The sequence below is a fragment of the Chelonia mydas genome, chromosome 3 (assembly GCF_015237465.2).
Source record: "Chelonia mydas isolate rCheMyd1 chromosome 3, rCheMyd1.pri.v2, whole genome shotgun sequence".
Classification (NCBI taxonomy): Eukaryota; Metazoa; Chordata; order Testudines; family Cheloniidae; genus Chelonia; species Chelonia mydas.
This window is the reverse complement of record NC_057851.1, coordinates 126237478-126252448: the sequence shown is the minus strand read 5'-3', so window position 1 is coordinate 126252448 and position 14971 is coordinate 126237478. Positions and strand designations below refer to the sequence as shown.

The following is a 14971-nucleotide window of genomic DNA, read 5'->3' as shown; positions in this document are numbered from 1 at the left end:
AGATCCTTCCCCTTAAAGTAGGGGACTACCTTCTGATGTCTAAACTTTTTATTGTTAAACTAAGATTTCTTTCATTGATTAAAAAGGCACACAGTCTGGTCCTTAAAAAAATACTAATGGAGAATTCAGTGGTGGTCCAGTTTAGGCAGCAGCATTAGCAGCTTCAAGGATTTATTTCATATTCATTATGTATATGCTTAAAAACCCCTCATTGCCTGCTATTGGTTTCATGACACAAAAAATGCTTTATTGCACACTATTTTGGACCAACAGTCTGTCAGCAAAAGCAAACTCCTCTATCAGGTTAGTGGATACAAAGTTCAAAATCAGTGAAATGGCTTGCATCTTCCTCTCTAGAGGTTTGTGAGTAGTCGGCTTTCCTTATGCAACTCTGGAGATGCCTATCTTCCCCCATACCCCACCACCACTTCATCACTGGTTCATTCTGGAGCCACCATTCTTTTGGTTAATGTTCATGTGGAAGAGCCTCTCAGCAATTGTCATGAGAGCTGAAATTCACCAGCACAGGGCCTATGCATCACTTAAGCCCTATTTTGAAGGCTTAAGTGAGTCTAAAGAGCATGGTTGCCAGTCCCCTAAGCATTCATAAAATACTGAGACAGGGCTGCCAAAGTCTTGAGATTGGCTTAAAAATCATGAAATAAAAATTAGATTTCGGTTGCTTTTTATTTGCCCTTTGATTTGAGAATGTAGGGTGCCCCTGGGTCATTTTCAAACATTTCTCTGAAAACATGAAGGCTAGAAGCTTACTGTTTTTTAAATGAAAACTGGGATTCTGATGTAATCACTTGAATCTGAGCACTGGGGCATTAAGAAAACCCCCCACCTAAATTTTCACAAGACTTGTGATAAAAATTGCAAGAGTTGACAACAGTAAGGGGCACATAAGCCTTATACTGGCTCTCTACACAGGGGAACTTTGCCCTAATGGAACAGAAAGACTTCTACTTTGAGGTCGGACCAGCTGATCAGAGCAATCTCTTCTGGCCTTGTAATCTACAAATCTACTGAGCATGTAAGAGACTCTTTTCAGAGGCTGTGCACATGACTTCCTCGCTGTTCCCAATCCAGGGGAGCAAAAGTTATATAGACTGAATGGCATGGTACTGCAAACACTACAGCTTGGAATCACACTACTTCCCCAATGCTTGCATTTTACCTTAAAATGCAGAATCTGTGTACTACATTTAGAAAATACAGCAGTGCAGATACAGCTGCGATCCCAGATCCCTCCCAAAATGGCAGAGTAAAAAATCCAAACCGGGATCTGAATCTCACAGATGAGCCTTTACCAGTTTAATGGACCAAACTAAAACCCCACGTTGGCAGCCATGAACCCTGAGGCGTTTCCAATCTGAATGCCGTGGCTTCAGCCCACCTCTAAATGCAACACAGAGGAAGATTCTGTTAGGGGAGCAGAACAGAGACTACTTTAAATAAATAGAAGGCTTGGCTATGCAACCTGTACTTTTAGAGAGATACCAGGCCAGACCCTCTGATGGTGTAAATCAGGGTAGCTCCATTGATTTCAAAGAGCAATAATGACGCAAAATCCCTTTGGGGCACTCTCACCACAGAATGAATCTGTTATATCAGATGTTCTTGCACTGCTCTCTCTATTACATGGCGGGAGGGGGTGGGCGGGGTGTTTCTTATGGAGCATTTTGGTCCACAGAGGCACTTTTGTCATAGTTATTTCTTCTGCAGTAATGCACTGAGGCCTCATTGTGCTAAACTCTGCACACACAATGAAGAGATTACAGTCTAAACATCTGATGAAAGGCAACATGTGGATACAAACAGCAATGGAAAGCACAAGCTACCAGAAATGCAGTAACACTATTTCCTGCTAATTATAGGCCACTACATAACACTTCTAGGGTATCTAGAAGGCTTCTCTCAACCCCTCCCCTGCAAAAAAACAGAACACCAGTACTTTGCACAGCGGCTTCATGCCTTTCTTTGTCAAGTATTTCTCTAATGTAAATTCAGCCATGGTCAGCTTTGCAGATGTCCCCCACACTGAAAAGGCAGCAAATGCATGAGAAGACAGGATGAAACCACAAAGCAAGCTGAAAGGATTCTAGCAATGCAGGCATCAGGAGAGGCCTACGGCCAAGGAAAGCAAATAGACAGCACAGATGGCAATCTAACCAAGCAGCAACACCCTGTTATTTTTCATCTTTTCAATGCTGTCCTCTCTGATGCAAGCAAGAACAATTGCTGCTGCACAGGTGGTGTGTAATCAGTGTGGGAAGGATTGGTAGTTCTTTTCAAGCAACTGACAATGCTTAAAAGTTTGAGAATCCTTGTCTTAGATTGTTACTAAGGCTATGATTATGTCACGGAGGTCATGGAATCTGTGACTTCCAGAGACCTCCATGATATTTTCTACTTCAGCCCCACGGCAGCGGGGCTGGAGCTCTCAGCTGGCAGCCCTGCAGCTCCTAATTGCCAGGCAGCAGGGGGACCCCAGAGCTCCCAGCCAGGGATAGGAGTCCCCCAGAGCTCCCAGCCGCTAAATGTGGCGGGGGGGACCCCCAGCAGCTGCCCAGCCCCTGACCTCTCAGCTGCCGTGGGGGGACCCTGCAACTCCCAGCTGCCACAGGTGGCGGGGGGAACCCCGGAACCCCAGCAGCTGTGGGTGCGGGACTCTCCTCCCTCCCCATTTTGTCAGGGATATTTTTAATATAAGTCAGGGACAGGTCATGGGCTTCCATGAATTTTTGTTTATTGCCCATGACCTGTCCATGACTTTTACTAAAAATACCCGTAACAAAATCTTAGCCTTAACTGTTACTAAAGATGACACCAGACAGCGAGTAAGTGCCCAGTGATATAGAAATAGGTGGAGCAGATTTTGTCTTGGAAGAGGGTCATTCCTTATTACTCTCATGCATACTGCATACCCACCTACTGTCAGATGGAGAAAGCAGGATGTGACTCACTTTAGAGCAGTGGTTCCCAAACTTTAACAACCTGTGAACCCCTTTCACTAAAATGTTAAGTGTTGCGAACCCCCTCCTAAAAATGAATATTTCCAGAGATTTTCTCCTTTACCTGAGTATAAATTATAAAAGCAGTGATCTTGGAAATATAAAATTAGTTTTTAGGACATGCTTATTACACACTATTATTATTATTATAGCTTGTATCACTTTGAATAAGCCTGTTATAAGACAAGGCTCCTATGTTTCATCAAAGAGTATCAGATGTGAAACAGCATGAAGGTTTTTAAGAAGCCAACTCAAAGAGTTCCTCCTACACAAGCATTCAGGTCTTGAGCAGTCCAGGCAAACACCACATGTTACAACAAAGCTTAAACTTGTTCTTCATAATAATTTTTAAAACAATACCAGCTGCCTATTTAATTTTAAAAACAGCAAAAAATATCCACCTCCCTTTCCATTTCTTATAAGGAGCCTTGAATTTAAATCTCATCAGTGTGATAGATATGCTTTCTTTGATCTGTTTAGCTCTTAGAAGTTTAGGGGCTCCGAACTGCTGGGCCCGTGCTGCCCCCGGGATCCCTAGGGACAGCTCTGTCCGCCATTAGGGAATTTCCCCCCCCGAGAACCCCCTGTAACATTTCATGAAGCCCCAGGGGAAACCATGTGCAAGTTAGCACCATATAGGTTGCTACTGGTCACTGTCTCTTCCTCAATAACCCCAGCTCAGGGGAGCAAGCTGCAGGGAATGAGAAGGCAGAACCCAAATGCATACAGCCCCAAGGCATTGCATTTGTTGCTTCCCAAAGGATAAGATTTGTTATACCTTAAGTTTACAAATAAGGCAAACAGAAGTATTTAATATGACAGGTTTATGTGTAGAAATCAACCACGCTACTGAATTAATGGAGAACTTGAGTTTGTTTGGTTTTCTTTAGTGAGCCTATCAAGTGACAAACAGTCCAGCAACCCAGAAACAACTGGGATACGTGGCAACAACATTGAAAGTTTGATTTGGGATTTATCCACAACCATACAACATATTCAGCAGTATTGGGTTCGAAACCCCTCTGGTTTTCCAGGCTCAGCTCATCTGAATCTTTTGTTTTGATTCAACGTAAAAATAATTCTATTGATAATGGGCCCTGCAGAACTTAATTTCAAGCCTTAAGGAACAGCATCCTTCCTTCTGGAGAAGTTTAGATGTCTTCTCCTCTTTCAACCCTTGTGAACTGTGTGTTATACAGAGGAAACTGAATATGCAAAAAAACAAAGAAATGAACAAACAAACAAAAACCACACCACACTGTCACTGGGAAAGGGTTCTGAGTCTGGGAAAGTAAAGTTAGACACGCCATATAAGATTATTAATCTATCTAGTCTGGCATCCTGGTTCTAGCAGTGGCCAGTATCTAACACAGCAGAAGGAAGTGATCATAGAATATCAGGGTTGGTAGGGACCTCAGGAGGTCATCTAGTCCAACCCCCTGCTCAAAGCAGGGCCAATCCCCAAATAAATCATCCCAGCCAGAAATTTGTCAAGCCTGACCTTAAAAACTTTGAAGGAAGGAGATTCGCCCACCTCCCTAGGTAACGCATTCCAGTGTTTCACTACCCTCCTAGTGAAAGTTTTTCTTAATATCCAACCTAAACCTCCCCCACTGCAGCTTGAGACCATTACTCCTTGTTCTGTCATCTTCTACCACTGAGAACAGTCTAGATCCATCCTCTTTGGAACCCCCTTTTAGGTAGTTGAAAGCAGCTATCAAATCCCCCCTCATTCTTCTCTTCCGCAGACGAAACAATCCCAGTTCCCTCAGCCTCTGATCTGGCTTCTGATCTCCCCATTCCCAAATGCATCTAGCCATTTACACAATGAAATACATGGAAAAGGTTGTGCATCTGGAATCACTGTTACAGAAAGTCAATTTATGCCCTGAAACATAAAAGTTGATTATCTCATCTAGGGCCTAACTCAGCAAGGCCCTTAAGTATGTGGGTAACTATCTGCATCTGAAAAGTTCCATATACATTGGTGGCACTAATCATATTCTTAAAGCTCCACAGATGCTTTAAGTGTCTTGCCGAACATGGGCCCTAGTTTGCACAGCTACAATAGTTGTTCGTAGTCAGAAAGTTAGCCAGCACTCTTAAAAAATACAATGGTAGTATTTGACTTGACTTTCTGCAACAGTGAGTTCCACAGATAAACTCTAAAAGAGCTTCATAAATGTCTGAGTGGGATAATTTTACAGGTTTGCTTCCAGTGACAGGGGGGTGTGCTCAGTGACTCAAGAGGTACCTTCTGATCCTACAACTTATGTTCCTAAAACTAATGCTTCAGCCAGTCACGTTTAGGGGTCAGGAAGGATTCCCACGCCTGTCCCAGTGTACTTTGTTCCAGCCACATTCCTTTCTTTGAAACAGAGATGGCCACGGCTGGAGATGGAACACCAGACAGGGACAGCCAGTCCTCTGAGGCAGCACATAAGTCTCTTTTTCAAATGCTTGGCTGCTGTGTCTTGCTCACATGCTCAGAGTTATACTGATTGCCATTTTCACGGGCAGGAAGGAATTTTTGCCCCCGGTCAGACTGGCAGGAACCTAGCGGGGTTTTTTTAATCTGTCTTCCTGTGCAGCACAAAGTGCAGGTTGCTTACTAGGATCATCTGAAAAAAAGAAAAGGAGGACTTGTGGCACCTTAGAGGCTAACAAATTTATTTCAGCCTAAGCTTTTGTGAGCTACAGCTCACTTCATCGAATGCATGCAGTGGGAAATACAGTGGGGAGATTTTATATACACAGAGAACATGAAACAATAGGTGTTACCATACACACTAACAAGAGTGATCAGGTAAGGGGGGGGCTCATCTGAGTACACCTCACTAAATCAATTCCCTGCAATTGCAGGGGCCCCAGACATTGGTGCATCACAGTCCCTCCTGCTGTCTGTCTGTGGCACATAGTAGGTAAAGCCCCATGAGGGCTGTAATACTTCAGCATAATGCAGGTTATTGTGCACAGTAAAGGGTGGGGTTTAGCGGCCTGTGATGTGCAGGATGTCAGACTAGATGATCAGGTGGCCCCTTTTGGCCCTGAACTTTCACTCTGAAAGACAAATCAATACTTTAAATTTGTCTTTCTTTAATTTAATCTACTTGGTATCCATCTGCTTCTGTGCCCTATGCAATCAGAGATCAACCCCTCTTACAACAGCCAGCTGTTAAGTCTCTTGTCTGCTTCTGCTTCACAAGAAACATCATAACGTAATAATCTTTTATACCAATTCTTCCTGTTCAATGTACAACTTTTATTTTTTTCCCCAAGCAAGGCCATGTACAGTATTCTTTGCTTCAACATCTCTCTTGTGTACTCCTGTCTGACATCATTTTCCGTCCTCACAGAGTGCCTCAGTGAACTACATTTAGGGTTGAAAGGGATAAGTTACACATGATCTACAGAGCTTATACAGTCCCCTCCTGCAGTACAAACTGTCTAACGGGCTGAAAGAATTCACCTTCCCTATCTGAGACTGCATTTTCTATCCTGTCAGGAACTCTCCTGCTGTGCCTCCACATTAAAAGTATTGCACATTGATTAGGAATTGTGCAAGTCCTCTTCTGCTTGGCCTGAAAACTTGAAGTGTGTCTGAGAGGTTCTTTACATGAGTGAAGATCAGCTCCATAGTGTACTACGCATCCCTCCAGTTCTAGTCTGCAGTCACCTCCTGCTCCTTCTCTCAAACCAGATTGTCAAACCAGAGCATCTTCTCTGCTTGTCTTCAGGGTACAGCCTGTACAAGCAATTCCTAGGTCATAGGGTTGCCCAAAGTATATATGGCTGCTCTCTCCCCACTCCTCACCCTTTAGCTACGAATTGATCAGCTACAGCTTTTTATTCTGGTGAATGCAAGCAATGTCTATTCAACTATCACATAAGATACAGGAACGAACATAGTTTTGCGCATTTTATCAATACAAATCATGTGAAATTCTATGCCACATCTGAGGAAGGAGATGTGGAAGGCCAGGAGTTGGAAGAATGCTTTAATTAATACACTATTAACATGTGCCTGGAGTTTTCCTGGTCTTCTCCTTAGGAAGCTGCCAGAGACACCGCTACTGTGACAAGATATGCTAAGCAACCATCCTAAGCTTGTCCCCCTCCCACCCACACAGAAGATCCACTGTATAACCTGGCCGGTCATGTTGGCTGAGGGGAGAGAAAGTGGATCTAACACCCTCTCCTTTAAGAAATATGAAATGGGAATGATAGATTTGTCTCGGCAAGGATGCTCTCCCTGAGAAGAATGCCATGCCACAAGAAAGTGAAAGGACAGATGAATCGGAGGACTATTATTCGACTTGTCCTTGCACCTACCTTTGGAGCACAGCTATTCTCTATTTTAATGTGTTCTGCTTTGACAGTACTAACAGAGGGACAAGTTAACCACAGAAGAAATATAATATAGAGTACAACGGGATGTCTTTATTAGTTGGCTTTGATGCCCTGTGCCAAGGGTCCCTAACAATATTTCAGCAATCACCACATGCTCACTGGTTTCTGAATGCAGGAAGGACAGATATTATAACAGGTCTTCTCGGGGAATCCGATTATGTCTATTGTTAACATTCCTTTGAGGTGTGCTTCATACTTCCTTACTGGGGAATCCATATTTGTGCAGGATTCATTGTGTTCCTACTGGATTTGGTGGGATGTTGAGCATGGAAGGAAAAGTTTCAACTGAGTGAAGCCTCCAGCATCTTTCAATTCTGTGCCACCTCGGCAAGTACTTTCTGTGAGCTAAGTCTATACAGACTAACTAAGCTAATCAGTGATTAGTACCCTCAGTCTCAGCAGAACACTGAATGTACATGGAAAGACCACCCGTTCACACCACAAGGTGGTCCCTGCAGTTCAAGTTTGAAGCACATTGACAGGGCACTGCTGTTTCTTATGGTGTTGTATTGTGCAGAGAGAGGACCATACTTCCAAGAGCTACTCATCCACCACCTTTAAATTACCACTTCATTCACTTTAAAAGGAGATGGGGGATCATTTGGCCACATACAAGAGATCAATCTGGGAGTAAACATGCTTCTCCTATGCAAAAGGCTACAGATATATTGTGAAGAAGAGCCCTTAATCTGCAGTGTTTACTGACTTTTGGGTATTAAATACAAAGTATGAATGCTTGCCATTTTAAGAGCAGAAAATCTGGTTCTTCTACCCAGTTTAAGTAATGAGCATTTTGCTGCTGAACCTGAACATAAATAGTACAAAATGGGGGAAGGGAAACGACAGCTAAATTGCATTACATTTTAAGATCAGCAAGGTTGTCTTGCACTGAAATCAACACTATTAGCAATGATGGATGGAGAGAAATCTGCTTTTGGCCCAATAAAACCTTCAGAAGCAGTTGTTTAGATTTCATAAGACCTAGAAGATACTGAACCTTTGCTTAATAAAGATGTGGATTATGCTAAACGTAACATCTTTTAGATCATCCTACAGACATTTCCTCTGACATCTCAACAGATGCATTCACCATCATTCTGCAATTCTGAGTCCTATTACTGTATTATTTATTATATAACAAACACACCCAGGAAAATACTGAAGAGAATTTATCCAAAAGTGAATGCAAAATTATTTCCTATAAATATTCTACATTTCGAAATAATTTTAGAGTTCACAAGTCAAATAGGCTAATTTCTCTGATAGCCTAAGTAGGCAAAACACCATTGAAGTCAGGGGAGTTTCACCCACATTCACAAGCAAAGAGCTATTTGGGCCAAATTCTACAGCAGAATCTGACACAGATGAATAAGTGATGCTCAAATATTTTTCCACCTTCTGCAGTGTATCTTTCCTGCTATTCTTGAACTGGACCTTTCTTTAGTGATTTTGTGTCACCCAGAATTCCAGATTCTTTTCAAGATTCAGACCAAAATTCCCCTCCTTATTACAAGCCTCTATGAATATACTGCATCCTACCTTGAGCTCTCTCTCTCTACTCCCACCCTGCTCCTCTAGCACTGGCTTCTTCTGCCTTTCCATGTGATCTCACTATCTCTGACTCTCCTCCCTTCTGCAGTCTTCCTGTAGCTCTCTGCTTAGCAGAGATTCTATTCTTTGAAATCTCAACTTAAAAACCCTTTTCTTTTCTCCTTCAGCTATGTCCCACCATCGCCCCTTCAGTTACTATTTAACTCCTGTAAAACACATTGGAATACAGGATGTATGAATGACTCCATACTAACTAAATATGTTGTATTACGAGGTTCACTAGAGACTAGATGGAGGGAGCTAAATACATTTTCCTTATTCTTATTTGAAAGGAGCCAAATTCATTTTCTTTATTTGTATAACAGCAGTGCCAAGAGGAACCAATGAAGACTGAAGCCCTATTGTATGAGGCACTATGCAAACATAATAAGAGACAGCCCCCACCTTGAAAAGCTTACCATCTTGTAACCTTCATCCATCCAACTGGAAGATGGTTCATTAACCATCTACACAAATGCATCTCTCCCCCTCCTCAGCTAACCCAACTTCAGTAAACATTCTTCAGTAAAGTTAAGAATGAAAACTCTAACTTTAATAATCGCATAATCAAGGAGACAGATTGCATGTCTCAGATGTGTTTAGTCAGTGTTTATACTGCTGCTCTGAATAATTTAATCTGAGAAGTGGACACGGCCCAATGTAATATATTTATAATGGAGTAAAGCTGCTTTAATGCACACCTATAAATAATTCTTTTCATTGTTGTTTTTTTTTGTTGGCCTTTGGTGAACTAGCAGAAGAAGTGAAATGAGAATTCTTTAAGTAAAATCTCTAATGCTCACCAGTGTGTTTTTTCAGCAATGAGCTGCAGATGCAACTAATATTTAACTGGCTAGCTCCCAAAAGATGTGGCCAGTTAACTGCATTCATCAGAAGCTATCCTTTGCTTCCTGACATGCATATTTAGAGTGTGCTACGCTGCTGCATGCAGTCCTAATTCTCATCTACCCAGCAAAAGTGATCTTCTGCATACAGGGGTCAAGTCACATCTGACAACCACTTTGCGATAAATGAATGTTTCCTATAATCTGGCTTTTAGAAAATGTTTTTCCCCACCATAAATGTAGGTTAAACTCTGCCCATGGGCTCAGGGTTTCTGCCCCATGGGAAGCACCAGGGCTCGGGGCCCCAGGATTCAGCCCTACCGCTCCCAGCTTCAGTCCCACATGGGGCGCCGGAGATCAGGGCTTCAGCCCCACACGGGGGCATCGGGAATAGGGGCTTCAGCCCTGCAGCTCCTGGCTTCAGCCCATGGGGGGCACTGGGTTTCAGCTGTGGGGTCCTGTGGCGCCCCTGAAAGGGCTTGCAGACCCCCATGGGGCTGCAGACCCTTGGTTGAGAAGTGCTGATCCAGTAGATATAGTGTACTTGGACTTTCAGAAAGCTTTTGACAAGGTCCCTCACCAAAGGCTCCTAAACAAAATAGGCAGTCATGGGTAGTCTCATGGATCAGTCCCTGCTAAAAGATATGAAACAAAGGGTAGGAATAAAGGATCAGTTTACAGGGTAGAGAGGTAAATAGCAAGGTCCCTCAAGGATCTGTACTGGGACGAGTGCTGTTCAACATATTCATAAATGATCTGGAAAAAGAGGTAAATAGGGAGTTGGCAAAGTCTGCAGATGATACAAAATTACTCAAGATAGTTAAGTCCAAAGCTGACTGTGACGAGTTGCGAAGGGTTCTCACAAAACTGGGTGACTGGGCAAAAAAGTGGCAGATGAAATTCACTGTTGATAAATGCAAAGTAATGCACATTGGAAAACATAATTCCAACTATACATACAAAATGATGGGGTCTAAATTAGCTGTTACCACTCAAGAAAGATCTTGGGGTCATTGTGGATAGTTCTCTGAAAACATCCACTCAATGTGCAGCAGCAGTCAAAAACGCTAACAATGCTAGGAACCATTAGGAAAGGGATAGATAAGACAATAAATATCATAATGCCACTATATAAATCCATGGTACACCCATTGCATGCAATTCTTGTCACCCCATCTCAAAAAAGATATTTTAGAATTGGAAAAAATACGGAGAAGAGCAACAAAAATGATTAGGAGTATGGAACAGCTTCCGTATGAGGAGAGGTTAAAAAGACTGGGACTGTTCAGCTTGGAAAAGAAATGACTGGACAGGGGAGGTAATGACAGAGTTATATAAAACCAAGAATGGCCTGGAGAAAGTGATAGGGATGTGTTATTTACCCTTTCACATAACATGAGACTCAGGGGCCACCCAATGAAATTAACAGGCAGCAGGTTTAAACAAACATAAAGAAAGTATTTCTTCACACTACACAGTCAACCCATGGAACTCATTACCAGGGGATGTTGTGAAGGTCAAAAGTATAACTGGGTTCAAAAAAGAATTAGACAAGTTCACGGAGGATAGGTCCACCAATGGCTATTAGCCAAGATGCAATCCCATGCTCTAGGCGCCCCTAAACCTCTGACTGCCAGAAGCTGGGACTGGATGACAGGGGATGGATCACTTTATTATTTGCCCTGTTCTGTTCACTGCCTGAGGTATCTGGCACCAGTCACTGTTGGAAGACAGGATACTGGGCTAGATGGACCATTGGTCTGGCCCAGTATGGCCATTCTTATGTTCTCATTCAACCAAGTTTTTGCCAAAGCTAATCACTATTATAGATACTGTATGCAGTTCATGCCACAAACAGAACAAGAAGCAGCAGAAATCTCTCTCAAATCTACTAGTAGGTGGAAGCAGTCTCTGTATTACCAACTCTCCTCGCTCCAAAGACTTCTGTGTTCACTTCTGTCTCCCACAAATCAAACGCCTTCATTTCTAAGGAAATCTGAACTCATGAGCTAATAGGTCATCAACTTAATTTTCTTTTTTCAAAGAAGCAATGAAAATGTCAATCCCATCTCTATATTAAATGCATATCACTGCTTTAAAGTTACACAAATGTATACACTAGCAAAGGCAAAGAATTTAAATGTTAAGTTATTTCATCCTTACTTAACTCCATGAAAAGTATGGTCGAAATTGTGTCCTCAGATATGCTTGAGAATTAGAGGAATCCAAGATATCCACTGGAGTTCTCTTTAAAGACCCACAAGAGTTTTATATTAGTACGTGATGTTTAATATTTTACAGTGCCTAGACAGGGGAGCAGCAGCCTTTCTTGCTTTTGTTAGTTAACACGTCAGTCAAAAATAATGTTACTGTAATATAGTATCTGGAGCTTAACTTCACTTGGGGTTCTTTTTACATTAGCTTAAAAAAAATTTACTTCCTCTAGCTCTGTTTTAATCCACAGTGTGGTACAGGGAGGTTTGTTGAAGTGCACTTTTTTTTTCTTGAATCTTCATTTATTTGTTAAATATAGACTTTTCTCTGATACTTCTCATCAACATTAATGAATTAAGCCTGACAATCAAGAACAGAAACCAGTGGGGCTGGCCTAGCAAATATAAAATTGGACAAGATACCAGTAGCAGAGTATGGTAACATCTCAGAGCTCACATATAAACCTATAATATATAGTATTCTATTTGATTGCTGTATTTTTTACATTCTGCAAGTTTTCTTTACATGACTTTTTTTTTGCTACATACACAACGTATCATTAACGCTGTGGACTGATGTTGGAATGACTCCCTATAAACCACTATGACATCTCACACAGATCATTCTATTAAAATCTCCATACCATGCATTGCCATAATACATCAGATCACTGCAGTGAGCTCTCAACGTTTACTTTATCAAAGACCTGTGTAGCAGTGTGTAGGACTGAAGATGGCTTTGTGGTAAGGACAAGGGTTGAGGAGCAGAGTTCTATTTCCAGGGCTGCCACAGACTTCTTGTGTGATCTTGAGCAAGTCACTTAATCATTCTGGTCCACAGCTTTTTCCAGCTGTAAAGTGGGTATAATAATACTCCCATATCCCTATATCATAGGCCATGTACATGTTAGGACACAGAGGCTGAGCAGGATCTCCAGCTTCTAACTCCAGCAAAGCAGCAGAGATTCCCAAGGCTACATTGTATAACCTGCCATGTTGTTCTGAAGATTACAAAATTATCAGGGGAGAAGAAAAAGGACAAAGTGTTCATAATCAGTCACATCCCGCCTTCCATGGGTCTTGTTAGACACCATTTCAGATAAGTCCAGGCAATTATCCAGTTACTGCATAAATACAAGCCATGCCTTATAAGGACTAAGGTATGAAAAAAGCCAGTGCCCTGAAAGAGGGGAGCTATCCTTTATCCTAATTAAATCAAATAAAGCTTTCAGCCGGTGCACAGGAGAGATATTTCTATACTCCGGCCTGAAAGGCAATGATTGAACAGCCAGCCCTACCCTGCTGCTGCTCTTGTGCCGATGCAGCGAGCTCTCACTCTTCCCGAGAAGGGGTTGTTCTCTCCCTCGTGACTAACACGCACGGTACCATCGGCCCGAGGAGCGATTTGTTTAACGAGGCCAAAGCGCAGTCAGGTGGCAGGAGTCGGCAGACCGACCGCACTCTCTCAAACTAAGCCTGCAGATCCAGCCTCCCCTTCCAGGGGGTTTCGGGCGCCAGGCCAGGGATGAGCAAGTCAGCCTGGCTCTCCCGCACGCTGCTACGCCCGTTCCCCCGCCCGCTAGTTACAGTCGGTGCTCGGGACATCTGGGGCCGAGGCCAGAGCACAGACCGCAGCGGGGAGGGAGCTCCGCGCCCTTTGACCTGCACAGGGCTCGGCGGAGCTGAGCGATCCGGGCTCTCTTGCAAGCAGCCGCCCGGGAATGAGAGCTGCCCCCTTCCCGGCCTCTGACCAAACCAGAAGTGCCTCCCCGGCTGCACCCGCCCTCCTGCCCCTCAGCCTCAGGCCCTGGCTGCAGCCCCCACATTAACCTTCCCGCCGGAGCAGGGACTTGCCCTGCTCCTCTCGCGCCCCTTGAGCATTATCCGCAAAGCCCCGTCCCTCTGCTCCCTGCCCTCCCGGCGGGCAGCAGCCCAGGCCCCCCCCCGCCCCCAGCCCGCGAGGGAGGGGGCTCCCCCCTGCAGGCGCCACCCCGCTCCCCAGCCCGCCTGTTACCGAAGCTATCCTTGAAGTCTGGGGGTGGGGCGTCGCGCAGGGTCGGGATCCAGCCCCCCTCCTCCTCCTCTTCCGTGGGGCCGGGGCTGCCGCCGCCACCGGAAACCTGCTGCCGCTCCGCCGCCAGCGCCCTGGGGACACGGCGCCCCCTGCCCCTGGGGCCGGGCCCCTCCGCAGCCGCGAGCTGCTCCTCGTCCTCGTCCTGGGAGGAGGCGGAGCGGGAGTCGGCCGAGGTGCTGTAGAAGGGGTTCCCGCTGCTGTCCTGGCCCGACTCCCCGAACACGTCGTCCGAGATCTGCAGGCTCTCGTAGCGGGAGCGGGCCGCCTCCAGCAGGGACAGCGCCTTCCGCCGCGGCCCCCCGCCGCCGCCCTCCGCCATCATCCCCGCCGCCGACAGCAGCAGCAGCCCCCGCTCCCCGCGGCCCGGCTCCGCCGCCTCGCCCGGCCGCAGGCAGCAGCCCAGCAGCGCGAGCGGCTCGGACAGCGAGGCAGGGAGGCAGGGAGTGGCAGAGGAGCCGCCGCTGCCGCCACCCAGCCCTGCCTCCCTCTGCCGCCCGCGCAACCCACCCCTGTGTGTGTGCAGGGACATGGGGGGAAGGAGCCAGCTCAGCATCTCCAAATACCACATCCAGCCAATTATAGCCGCAGTCCTCACCCAAGAGGTGGGGTTATATGGCAGCCCCGGACGGCCTGGGCCCGCCCACGCCCCACCCCGAAGGGGCGGGTCTCGGCGTATTTAAAATCACAGAGCCTCTTTGGGAGAGCCGCCGCCGGGAGAGGAGGGGGGGCTCGCTGCGCCTCAGGCTCCGTGAGACCCCCGGAGGAGGGGCGGGAGTTCTTCCACTCTTCCCCCGGCAGCGAGCCGCCCTGCGGGAGCTGCGC

The 14971-nt window shown here is 45.2% G+C and overlaps 1 protein-coding gene across 1 annotated transcript in view; it reads right to left on the bottom strand.

Moving 5' to 3' along the window:
- PGBD5 (piggyBac transposable element derived 5) overlaps positions 1-14729 on the bottom strand; it is a 97986-nt gene extending 83257 nt beyond the window's left edge. Inside the window, exon 1 of the mRNA XM_037895222.2 lies at positions 14090-14729. Coding sequence (XP_037751150.2) covers positions 14090-14717 — 628 coding nt within the window. The 5' untranslated portion in view covers positions 14718-14729. The remainder of the gene's footprint in view (positions 1-14089) is intronic.
- Positions 14730-14971: the final 242 nt, after the last annotated feature.